This window comes from Akebia trifoliata, chromosome 3 (genome assembly GCF_017979445.1).
Source record: "Akebia trifoliata isolate Shusen 1 chromosome 3, ASM1797944v1, whole genome shotgun sequence".
Lineage (NCBI taxonomy): Eukaryota > Viridiplantae > Streptophyta > Magnoliopsida > Ranunculales > Lardizabalaceae > Akebia > Akebia trifoliata.
In genome coordinates this window covers 39,472,794-39,485,050 of record NC_141377.1, presented here as the reverse complement: position 1 = coordinate 39,485,050, position 12,257 = coordinate 39,472,794, and the positions used below count along the sequence as shown (strand labels likewise).

Below are 12,257 nucleotides of genomic sequence, written 5' to 3'. Positions count from 1 at the left end.
TCACTATTAAAATTTCAAAATGATAATTTTGAATATAAGAACTTTAAGATTTTTGACAAATTTTGTTCAATAGATTTAAATCGAAATTGTTTTAGTAAATTCAATAAGTCTTGTCGAATTTTGCCAAAGATACGTACTTATCAAATGGAATTTTTTACTGAAAATTATAAAATTGATTTGGTAGGTACTTATGGAAGAAATTTTTTTTATATGAACGATTTCAATTTGATTGAAAGTGTTAGGATAAGAAAAATAATAAAAAATAAAATTTAAAGTCCTCATTAAAATTTTTCTCTGTGTAAAAAAAAAAAGAAAAAAATAATAAGGAAGAAGAAGAAAAATCATTAGATTCCTTTGGGTGAGGTAAAATAAGTAATTTAAGTTAAAAGTACATTTTTTTTTTGCAATTTGGTATTTTAAGTTAAGGTGGGTATCTGCAAATAGACCGGACCTTTTTAAGGAGGTACTCATGCCCGTACACGCGTATCTAATGATTCGGGCAGTGCTGGTGTCAGCCGGTAATATTTGCCTGTAATTTATTTTTTTTAGCTTTCTGCCCAAGAATGCAGAGCGCCAGCTCGCTCTCCTCTCACTTTTCTTTTTTAGAAGGTGTTTTAACTTTTTAAGATCTTGCTCCTGGGCCCACACGGTATCCTGGGCCCACATGCCACCTGCCGTTTTGCTTTTCAAATTGTCCTTCTTTACCAATGACTGGTGAGAGTATCAAACAACCACACTTCAAACTTTTTGAGGTAGCCCAATATCAACATCAAACTAATGGTTGAGAAGATTGAGATGTCAAGAATTCCTTAGAAAAAGAGGTATCCCTTAAAAATAATAATAATAATAATAACGTAGAAATCTTAGCAGAGTCGTGATAATCGGGTTACCCCCACATGCCACGGTCAATTGATTCTTCTGACGTGACAACTTTGGGGAGCCATAGATCTATACATTTTGGGATACACATTTTTGTGGGAAAACTACACTTTTGTATCTCGAGATATACAAGCTTGCGGGCTCCCCAACTTATCATGCTAGAAGAGTCGACAAAGTGTGCCACATGGGGTAGTTCAATTATCACGATTCATCTTAGAAAGTTAGCATTGGTCTGTTGCATTAGTATTTTTAAAGTGAGATGTACTCGACCGACCTAATTGTTGTTACTCACCAAATCTTACTTTATAAAGTTCGTTACCTAACAAACCTTGAATGAGGATCCATGTCAGAAAATTTAAATTGACCCAATTAATTTGTTAGATTCATGCCTTGGATTGGATCCTAATCGTATACATTTCTGGCATCAAAAAGCATGATTTGATAGCATAGGATTATAAAGGACAAAATCATAAGAACTTTGTAAACAAAAAAATATTCGAAAAAATATATATTTTTCATTGTTGAATCCTAGTTTAAAATTTGGGAATTTGATAGTCATCTATTTCAACACCTTCGATCATGTTCAAAAAGATTTGTTTAATTTTTTTTTTCTTTTGAATATGAGCTTTTCCATTAAATCTAGAATTCTGTGATGTTTGAATGCCAACTTGGTAATTCATGTAGGCCTAACAACTCTTAGTAAGATTTAAAATCTTACTTAGTTAGTCAGATTAACCTAATTCATGAAGTAAGGGTTCATTGGATAGCAAACATGATAAAGTATGGAATTTTTATAATAAAATGGCAATATAGGTTTGCCCAATAAATCTTTATATATATATATATATATAATTTTATGGACATATATTTAGAAAAATTACTTAAAAACCTTGTGAGGGAGTGTTTTTTTTCTTCAACAATCCCAGAATTTTGGGTGTTGTCTTAATATTTCATTTAGTAAATTTTTTATATTTAAGGGGTCTCTCAACCTCTTCTCGCATTATATATATAATACTTTTGGTAGTATTCAAACAAATTTCTAATGCAACACAAAACGAGTGCCTTAGACAACTAAAAACAAGTGAAGAGATATGAAAAAACAAAAGAGAAGGTGAAATACTTAAAATACCCTCACATCTTTTTTTTTTTTTTTTTTTACTTTAGCGGGTCGCACTTACCAATCACTGTTGCACGTGATAATAATTAAATATAATCACTTTTATGTGGAAGGATATATAGGGATTCAAAGGTATGACATGAGAAGCATATTCAATCATCAAAAATACTCTCGTATCTCTCTTCAATCAATATCTGAGTGGAGACCATGACCAGTTGATTCTCAATCCCATTGTCATTGCAGCCTAATTCTCAATCTGTTTGCCCAACACCATCTTCGGACCCTTACATGCATATAAAGTTGTTTGATCATCCACTCTCATCTCTCTCTCCTTCTCTTTTACACGTTTTTAAGATTGAGCTTTGTCAAATTCTTAGCTTATTAGTGGATTGAATTCTACGCGTGTGTTATTGATCGTCTTAACTATTCCTTTGTCAAAATCCACTATATTAAAAAGAAAAGAAATCAAACACAAGAGAGAGGACCCTTTGACTTTTGAGAGTCTTTCTTTTTGTGTGTCTTTTTTTTATATTTCTTTTTAAAATTTTATTGTGTGTTTTTAATGTTTAACGCTTTATTTGGATTGGGAGAAAAGAAATTGTTTAACAAAAGAAAAACATAATAACTTCTAAGTTTTTCTTGTTTGCTTAGTAGCCATAAGAGAAATGATTTTGAGTTAAATGACTATTATACCCCTAAAGATGTTAGGATCAAAATTTTCAATTATACAATAAAATATAAAATATAAAATCATTTATAAACAATATAATAAACCTTAATCTTTCAATCAATTATCATACAAAAAAAAAAATCTATGCTAAAATAAAATCTTAAAATATATATAATGACTTCTAAAAAGTAATTACAATAAAAGTATCCATTACTCATAGTTAAGTTATTTATCCATTATGATCAACAAAAATTATGATCAAGGTACGTCACAAAAATCATAGTTAAATAAAAAAAAATCCCACAAATTCCCAATCGGACAACCAATGACCACAATGGAAAATGGCTGTGGAAAGTAATGGATGGCTGTGAGCTAGAATATTTTGAGTTTTTTAATTTATTAGTGTTTAGGACATGAGTTGAAAATGTAATCTTTTAGTTAGGGTATATTAGTATTTTCAAGTAATCCATCAATCTCCAGTATATTTTTCTCTCTCCAATTCGCTTCGATTTGAAAAGAAAAAGAGAGAAAAAAAACAGGTCTTTTGTACCCTCCAAGTTTTTTATTCTCTCCCCGTTTGACAATCCAAACGTGAGAAATGGAGAGAAACTCACAGTTGTTCTTTTCTTTTGTTTCCATTTCTCACTATCCAAACAAAGCATTAGAGATGAGAAATGAGTTTTATTTTAATGGATTTTAAGGTGATGGATGTGGTAGAGAGATGGGTTTTTGTATTTGAAGTGTGTGATTGATCGAAGTAGTTGATTTGGGGGGTGATGGATAAGGGTGGTCGACTTGTTGCTGGTTCTCACAACAGAAACGAATTCATTGTCATTAATGCTGATGAGATTGTACAAGTAAGATTACAACACTAAAATCTCTTCTTCTTATTTTTCTCATCCTATTGTATTCCACTCATTTTTGTTGATTTTTAGTCAATTTGTTGTTGTTGTGTGTATGTGTTTCGTTTAAATTATTGTGTTTTATTTTATTTTATTTAATCTGGGTGTTTCAATTTCTCTATGTGATTGTCGATTTGTGTGTTGTTTTTTTTTTTTTTTTGCTTATTGGGATGTTTCTGAAGTGTTGTTAAACTTACTCAGTCTCTGTAATACTGTTATTTAGATATAATTTGATATTTCCTATATCGGGAGCGTTCGGAGGACCTAGAGAGAGCCAAACATTGTGCCAAACATTTTTCAAAACATTGGTTAGAAGTTTCGGAATAGGCTGATTTTTTGTGAGGATGATCTCTGTGATGAAAAGATCATTCTCACCAAAAATCAGCTCATTTCAAAACTTCTAACCCTAGTTTATAAGTTGAAGAATCGTGGACCGTCTGATTTTTGTAAATCACCTTTGATGGGGTTAGACGTTTCAGAACTGGCTGATTTTTGGTGAGGATAATCTCCTCATCATAGAGATCACCTTCACAAAAAATCAGCCCATTCCGAAACTTCTAACCCATGTTTTGAAAAATGTTTGGCTCTCTTTAGGGCCTCTGAAAGCCACTCTTCCTTATATACATGGTATTGCTATTGAATGGGGATATGGTTTTACCCTTCTTGATTACTTGATCATTGAGCTTAGCTTTGAAATACTATTTGCATTATTTTCTTTTTCTAAAATTAAACTATCGAAATTTTTGCTTATAATTCCTTTGATAGTTCTGTAATTATGTTCTTTCCATTTTGCACAATCTTGGGCTAATGGAATTTTGGTTGTTATATATGATTTTCAAAGGTAAAATCTGTGAAAGAATTGAGTGGGTCGATTTGCCGAATTTGTGGGGATGAGATTGAGATTACTACAGAAGGAGAGACCTTTGTTGCCTGCAATGAATGTGGCTTCCCCGTGTGTAGGCATTGCTATGAGTACGAAAGAAGAGAGGGCGACCAGGCTTGCCCTCAATGCAAAATCAGATACCAGCGTATCAAAGGCCGGCCTCTAATTCTCTATATCTTCTACTTCTCTTCCAATCATTGTAAATTGTTCCTAACAAGATGCCAATTTCACAGGCAGTCCTAGAGTGGAAGGTGATGAGGACGAGGATGGTGTTGATGATTTGGAGAACGAGTTTGATTTTAGTAGCCACAACAGTGGCGAACCGTATCACACAGCAGAGGCTTTGCTTACTGCACGCCTTAACGTCAGCCGTGACTTCCATGCCAATGAGTCTCGGGCTGCCATGTCAGATTTGGATTCATCCTCCTTTTGTCCGGAAATACCTCTCTTGACTGATGGCCGAGAGGTGAATGATTGATTTGTTCTGATCCATTGTTTTATTTAAACTTAAAGAATTATGTGCTAATTCTAAGTTTTTCTTCCTTTAGGATGTTGGGATTTCATCTGATCAACATGCACTTATTATATCCCCATTCATTGGTCATGGGAAGAGGATTCATCCGAATCCATTTCCCGATTCTTCTATATCTCGTAAGTTGTTGTGGCTCATTCTGCTTACGCTAGTTTGAATATCATTTCTCTCTCGTTTATTGTAATGAAGAGTTGTTATCTTGCAGTCCAACCAAGATTGATGGATCCTAAGAAAGATCTAGTTGTACATGGTTATGGGAGTGTTGCATGGAAGGATCGGGTGGAGGAATGGAAGGAAAAGCAGAATAACAAGTTGCAGGTATTGAAGCACCAAGGGAGAAATGGTGTTGAGAACTATGATGGAGATGAACAAGATGATCCTGATTTGCCCAAGCAAGTGTTATGCTATTTTTCTCAAATTTTATGAATGTTATTTTAGTTGAGTTTTGAATCGTAGTTGTTCTACACTTGAATTCATATAATTCAAGAGTTTGCTTTCTAGAAGCTTTTTATTTGTCTTTTTTGGTAGGTAAAGATAATTTCATTAAGAACAGGGGTCAAGGTGACCACCCGAAAGGTTACAAACAAACATGACCTATCAAAAGAAAACTCTACTCCATTGCTAAATTATAAACCCTATCCCACCTTACCAGAAAATCCTCAAAGAAGCTTCTTATTTATTATTTTCTGAAATAATCTGGTTTGAGAGCCTTGGTTGTTATTTCAATTTAATTGATTTCTTTGGTTGCTTGAGTCTTTTTTTGTTCTTATAAACAATGAGCTGCTATTGGCACCCCAGCGTTTACTTATCACACTCCAATTAAAAAATAGAGAGATTCACACGGCAGACTATTGCACTTTTATTACAAAAACTCCCTTGGAGTTCTGACAACTCCAAGAGAACCTTGCTTTATGAAGTTCGTTACCCACCAAACCTCACTCTATCAAGTTCATTACCGAGCAAACCTGGAGTGGATCCATGTTATAATTTCAAATTTTTTTAGGTTAATTTGTTACTTAACATAACTTGGAGTGGATTCTAATCACATCAATTTGTGGGTTCCAAAAACACGATCTAACGTACAAGATTACAAAGGACAAAATTCTAGGAACTTTAAAAAAAATTTGAAAAAAATTAAATTAATTTTCACTGTTGAATTTTAGTTTTATATTTGGGAGTTCTATATCCATCCATTTTCAACATCTACTATTAAGCTCAAAACGATTTTTTTATTTTTATTTTTCAATTTTTCTGTCTAATCTGAGTTTTTCCATGAAATTTAGTAGGCTGTGCTGTTGGATTGCTAATTTGATTATCCATGTTGGCCCAATGACCCTTAGTACAATTTGAAATCTTATTGAGTTAGTCATGGTAGCATGATTCATAAAGTAAGGTCTGTGCAGGTAACAAACTTGATAAAGGAAGGGAGTTTTTGTAATAAAATTGCAACAGATAGGTCTGCCCAATAAATCTCTCTAAAAAATAAAGAAAATAAGTAAATGGTTGAGAATAAGTAAAAGTTGGGTGCCAATAGGAATTCTCTCTCCCTCTTTTTTTTTCTTTCTTTTCTAGATTCCTATTTTTGGGGTTTAAGATTTTGTATGAGCCTAATCATAATTGTAAACAACTACTGAAATTGTTTGATCTACTGTTATTATGTTTTATAATGTTGAGATATATACTTTGAGCCAAACCTTTGTAATGTTTGAATCTTTAATTGTGGTGTGATAAATAATTTAAGCAATTGGGTGTAATAAGTAAAAGTTGGGGTGCCAATAGCAGCTCTCAAAACAATTTGGTCAATTCATTTTGGGACTTGGTTTGTTGCTCAAAATAGTTACAATGAGTTGGTGTTTCTTTTGGGCATGACTGTTAAATACAGACAAGTGAAGATATTATTTTTAACTAGGCATTTGCCAGACTAACTCAGAGGAGGGCCCAGCTAAATTATTAAAAACAATGTGAAAATTCTTTCTGTGTACCATTATAGAAAATATAAAGATACACAGAAAATTTGCAGAAGAGAAACTTCTGATTTCTTCAAACAGCTTTTTAAATGTATTGGGTAAGTATGACTTGCATTGAATTTCACACTGGAAACATATTAATATAACAAAAAAAAAGTGTGTCATATCATATCTCTTGATGATCAGACTTCTTAGCAAAGTTTGATTTCAGGAGCTTGGATCAAGTATGTTTTAGATATTGTTAGAAATTTGCGTGCAAGATTTGATCTATTCTCCTCATAAATTCATTTATTCTCATTCTCCATTTGGTCACACAAGATCTTGGCCCATGAAATATTTTGCTAAACTATCTTATTGGTATTGAAAATCTTCCGTGTCTAAATTCTTTTATCCATGTTGAATTTCGATATGAAGTTTGTCCTCAATTCAATGTGTGGTAACATGTGTTGCACAGATGCATGTATAGGTTTCAGAGTCCACTAAGGTATGGACTGTTGGATTCATCCAATACCAGGAAACAGGATTCTTTGACTTGGCACAAAATGTTAGATAATTTAAAACATAATAATTATGTTTTTGTAATAATAAAAATGATAATGGATATTGTGATGGGCACTTCACCCTTATAGAAGAGTGCATGCAACATGGATTGGTACTTAACATCCTTGACAGATTAGTTCAGATACTGGCGTTACTGCAAAATTATTTATCAACCTTTGCATGTTCTGTACTCTGCTAATTAATCCAAATTTTTTTGTTTGATTGATACATATTTATCTATTTACAAGCTGCATTAAATTTAATTTTTCAGAATGGACGAAGGCAGGCAACCACTTTCAAGGAAGTTACCAATTCCTTCAAGCAAAATTAATCCATACAGATTGATAATTTTACTCCGACTCGTAATTCTGGGATTCTTTTTTCATTATAGACTTCTCCACCCAGTCCATGAAGCATATGTATTGTGGTTGACATCTGTTATTTGTGAAATATGGTTTGCTGCATCATGGATTTTGGATCAGTTCCCAAAATGGTACCCGATTGAGCGTGAAACTTACCTTGATCGGTTATCATTAAGGTATTTGAATTCTACCCTATGTTAGGTTCCATTTTTTCTGGCGTTATGTTGCCTTATATTTTGGACCTTAAATTTGCTCTCAGGTATGAAAAAGAAGGGAAGCCATCCAATTTAGGTAATATAGACATATTCGTGAGCACAGTTGATCCTCTGAAAGAACCTCCACTCATCACTGCTAACACTGTCCTATCTATCCTTGCTGTGGATTATCCGGTTGACAAAGTTGCATGCTACGTTTCTGATGACGGAGCTTCCATGCTTACGTTTGAAGCTCTATCTGAGACATCTGAGTTTGCAAGGAAGTGGGTTCCATTCTGCAAAAAATTCAATATTGAACCACGGGCTCCAGAATGGTATTTCTCTCAGGGGATTGACTATCTGAAAGACAAGGTCCATCCATTATTCGTGACGGAACGGCGTGCAATGAAGGTTTGAATCTTTCATTCATGTTTGGTTTATCGTTTTGGCCATATTTCCCATTTTCCAGGAAGTGAGGTGCAACATTCATTAACTAAAACTTTTGCAATTATAGCATTATCATGGCCCTCACAATGTCGTTATCAATCTGAACTACTATATATATTATTAATCTACCTAGTTGGACATGCCATCGGACCTTATTGTTCCTCAGCTTGTGTTCTCATCATGTTCAAAAATACATATTAGTTTCTAAACAGTCGGGATTGGTATTTGATTGCATTGTTCTGTGATCACAGAGAGAATATGAAGAGTTCAAGGTTCGGATAAATGGATTGGTTGCCATGGCACAAAAGGTTCCTGAGGAGGGTTGGACAATACAGGATGGAACCCCATGGCCTGGGAACAATGTTCGGGACCATCCGGGAATGATCCAGGTAAAGGGTTCTTTTAACTTGACTATAGACTTATCATTTCTTGATTACCTCTGGGTGCAATGTACCAGTAGCAATCACTAAGAGAAGAACCTATCTATGTTCTACGAGAAACTTACGGATTCTCTTATCTTTCATTATTTGCCATCCAAAACAGGTTTTACTTGGCCACAATGGAGTTCGTGATGTCGAAGGAAGTGAGTTACCCCATCTAGTGTATGTTTCTCGTGAAAAGAGACCAGGTTTTGATCACCACAAGAAAGCTGGGGCAATGAATGCTCTGGTGAGTTCAATCGGTTTGTTTTTGTTGGTCACAGTTTTTTTTTTCGTTCTCATATTTCTTTCTTTGTTATCAACAAATGAAGTTCTGTATTTTATTCAATTTTTGCCAATTATATATTTATTTATTTATTTGGATAATTCTTAAAGGTGAGGGTTTCAGCGATCATTTCCAATGCTCCTTATCTCCTGAATGTTGATTGTGATCATTACATAAACAACAGTAAGGCACTAAGAGAAGCCATGTGTTTCATGATGGATCCAATGTCTGGGAAGAAAATTTGCTATGTGCAGTTCCCTCAACGATTCGATGGGATCGATCATAATGACAGATACTCAAATCGCAACGTTGTGTTCTTTGATGTATGTAGTGTTTCTTGGGGGACCCACATTTTGGTGGTGTAGTTTTATCTTGTTGATGTTGGAAAAAAACTAATTCCTTTCATCCTTGTTCTTTTTTTCTTGGATTGAAATCAGATCAACATGAAAGGACTTGATGGGATCCAGGGACCTATTTATGTTGGAACCGGGTGTGTTTTCAGAAGGTACGCTCTGTATGGATATGATGCCCCTATCAAGAAGAAGCCTCCAGGAAAGACTTGTAACTGTTGGCCGAAATGGTGCTGTTTGTGTTGTGGGTCTAAAAGGAAGAACAAGAAAACTAAGCCAAAGAAAGAACAGAGAAAAAAGATGAAACACAGAGAGGCATCAAAACAGATACATGCACTTGAAAATATCGAAGAGGGAATTGCAGGAATAGATAGTGAGAAGACATCCCTAATGCCTCAAAGAAAATTGGTGAAAAAATTTGGTCAATCTCCAGTGTTCGTAGCTTCGACGCTTAAAGAAAATGGTGGAATTCCCGAGGGAGCAAGCTCTACTTCTCTATTGAAAGAATCCATTCATGTCATTAGCTGTGGTTATGAAGATAAAACAGAGTGGGGAAAAGAGGTAACAATGTGGAGAAAAGCTTGGAAAAGCTTTAATTTCTTTCTCGTTGAGCAAGATTTGTTTATAATTTTTTTTTTCTAATTGTGGAACCAGGTTGGATGGATATATGGCTCTGTTACGGAGGATATTTTGACGGGCTTCAAAATGCATTGCCATGGCTGGCGATCTGTGTACTGCATTCCCAAAAGGCCCGCGTTTAAAGGATCTGCTCCCATCAACCTTTCAGACCGTCTACACCAGGTTCTTCGGTGGGCCCTTGGATCTGTTGAGATTTTCTTGAGCCGGCACTGCCCGATCTGGTACGGTTATGGTTGTGGTTTGAAATTGTTGGAACGGTTTTCCTATATAAACTCAGTCGTCTATCCGTGGACATCCATTCCTTTGATTGTATACTGTACATTGCCTGCTGTCTGCCTCCTTACTGGAAAGTTTATCATTCCTGAGGTACCTCTACACCTCTACTGCTGCTTGTGAAAGATAATCACAAGATCTTAAATTGTGCACCTTTACATTGTTTTAGTTCTCAATTTCAAGAAAACTTTTAGCTCACACAAAGCGCTTCTGTTCTATCTACAGATTAGCAACTATGCTAGCATTGTGTTCATGGCTCTCTTCATATCTATAATTGCAACGGGTATCCTCGAGATGCAATGGGGAGGTGTTGGATTAGAAGAATGGTGGAGAAATGAGCAGTTTTGGGTGATTGGTGGTGTCTCTTCTCACCTTTTTGCACTTTTCCAAGGCATACTCAAGGTTTTGGCTGGTGTCAACACAAACTTCACTGTCACCTCCAAAGGAACTGAAGATGGACAATTCTCGGAGCTATATCTATTCAAGTGGACGTCATTGTTGATCCCTCCTATGACGTTGTTGATCATCAACATAATTGGTGTGGCAGTTGGGATGTCAGATGCCATCAACAATGGGTATGAGTCATGGGGTCCGTTGTTTGGAAAGCTTTTCTTTGCCATTTGGGTCATTGCTCATCTCTATCCATTCCTCAAGGGATTTATGGGGAAACAAGATAGGCTGCCTACTATTATTCTGGTTTGGTCAATTCTACTTGCTTCTATCCTCTCACTCTTGTGGGTCCGGATCAACCCATTTTTAGCAAAAAGCGATATTGTATTAGAAGTTTGTGGGTTGGATTGTGATTGAGACGCGGTTTAAGATGGTTTCAAGTTATATGGTTGGGAGTTGCATGAAATTGTTGTGATGCAGCGGGCCTAATAAGAGACATACCCCTTGACACTATATCTTGTATTGAGAAGTGAGTTATACAAATGGGTTACTTATAGTGAGTTTTGGTGGGTTTATGTAGATACAGGACTGGGAGCTGGCTAACACATTGGATTTGTTTACAAAAGGTTTAACTGATTCTTTTGATACATTGTGCATTTTGGGGGGTTGGGCTGGGGTGGCGATTTCAGATACCTGTTTGTAAGCTGAAGAGAACATTGCTTAAATTGTTCTTGTGTTTTTAATCTATAATTTATTTTCATTCACAAGGATCTGGATATGTGGATTTTTGCATTTACAGTTATTCTGTTTTTTTCCTTTCTCGATTTTGTGTTGGTTTGATTTCTACTTTTAATTAAAATTTCTCAGGTTTTCTAACCAATTGGAAGATATATATGTATAGAGGTGTCTTCTTTTGAAATCATCACTCATATACAAAAAAGATTCAATGGATTAAAGATGATTTGAACTTTGATAATGAGATGGTTGATGAAGAAGATCATTAATCATCTTCATCGTGATTTGATGATGGGACCATCAATCTTCAACAATTCTTGGACCCTCGGTGCCCACGTTGGATGTTAGAATTTTTCTTCTAATACAAACATATGTTGCCTGGTTTGTTGTTTTTTTTTTAAATTATTTATTCTGAATTGGATTCACCGCTTTAGAATAAATATAACAATTATCGTATACAAAAACAAAATATATATAATAATCTGATTTCTAAATATAAAATACAATATCAATTTATATGATAAAATGAGACAAACAAAACATACAGATACCCGAAAAATAGTAGACTATTTCACACAAAAAATTAATTTGAAGTTAAAATGTTTGGTTTACTCATTTAATTTATACTGTAGGTACCTTTTTAAACAAATCATATTGTCAGATTATAAATTT

General features: G+C 34.6%; 1 protein-coding gene across 2 annotated transcripts; it reads left to right on the top strand.

Moving 5' to 3' along the window:
* The first annotated feature begins 3,179 nt into the window (after window positions 1-3,179).
* LOC147406878 (cellulose synthase A catalytic subunit 2 [UDP-forming]-like) lies at window positions 3,180-11,617 on the top strand. 2 transcript variants are annotated; one of them, XM_086435212.1, is made up of 13 exons: window positions 3,181-3,523; window positions 4,410-4,605; window positions 4,685-4,917; window positions 5,000-5,102; window positions 5,189-5,375; window positions 7,762-8,028; window positions 8,112-8,457; window positions 8,745-8,882; window positions 9,037-9,162; window positions 9,309-9,521; window positions 9,636-10,109; window positions 10,203-10,553; window positions 10,686-11,617. In XM_086435212.1, exons 1-13 carry the CDS (start codon window positions 3,443-3,445, stop codon window positions 11,265-11,267), a joined length of 3,297 nt encoding a protein of 1,098 aa, XP_086291338.1. In that variant the 5' UTR covers window positions 3,181-3,442; the 3' UTR covers window positions 11,268-11,617. The 2 variants fall into 2 exon arrangements, with proteins under 2 accessions (XP_086291339.1, XP_086291338.1); XM_086435213.1 differs by lacking the exon at window positions 9,309-9,521 and having other exon boundaries at window positions 3,180-3,523.
* The last annotated feature ends 640 nt before the right edge of the window (window positions 11,618-12,257 follow it).

What these genes read in the sequence shown, in the direction of transcription:
- LOC147406878 (XM_086435212.1), top strand. Translation starts at nt 3,443, where the DNA reads ATGGATAAGGGTGGTCGACTTGTTGCTGGTTCTCACAACAGAAACGAA. An exon ending in ATGCTGATGAGATTGTACAA is followed by an intron (nt 3,524 to 4,409) that starts GTAAGATTACAA and finishes TGATTTTCAAAG; the next exon opens with GTAAAATCTGTGAAAGAATT. An exon ending in TCCCGATTCTTCTATATCTC is followed by an intron (nt 5,103 to 5,188) that starts GTAAGTTGTTGT and finishes GTTATCTTGCAG; the next exon opens with TCCAACCAAGATTGATGGAT.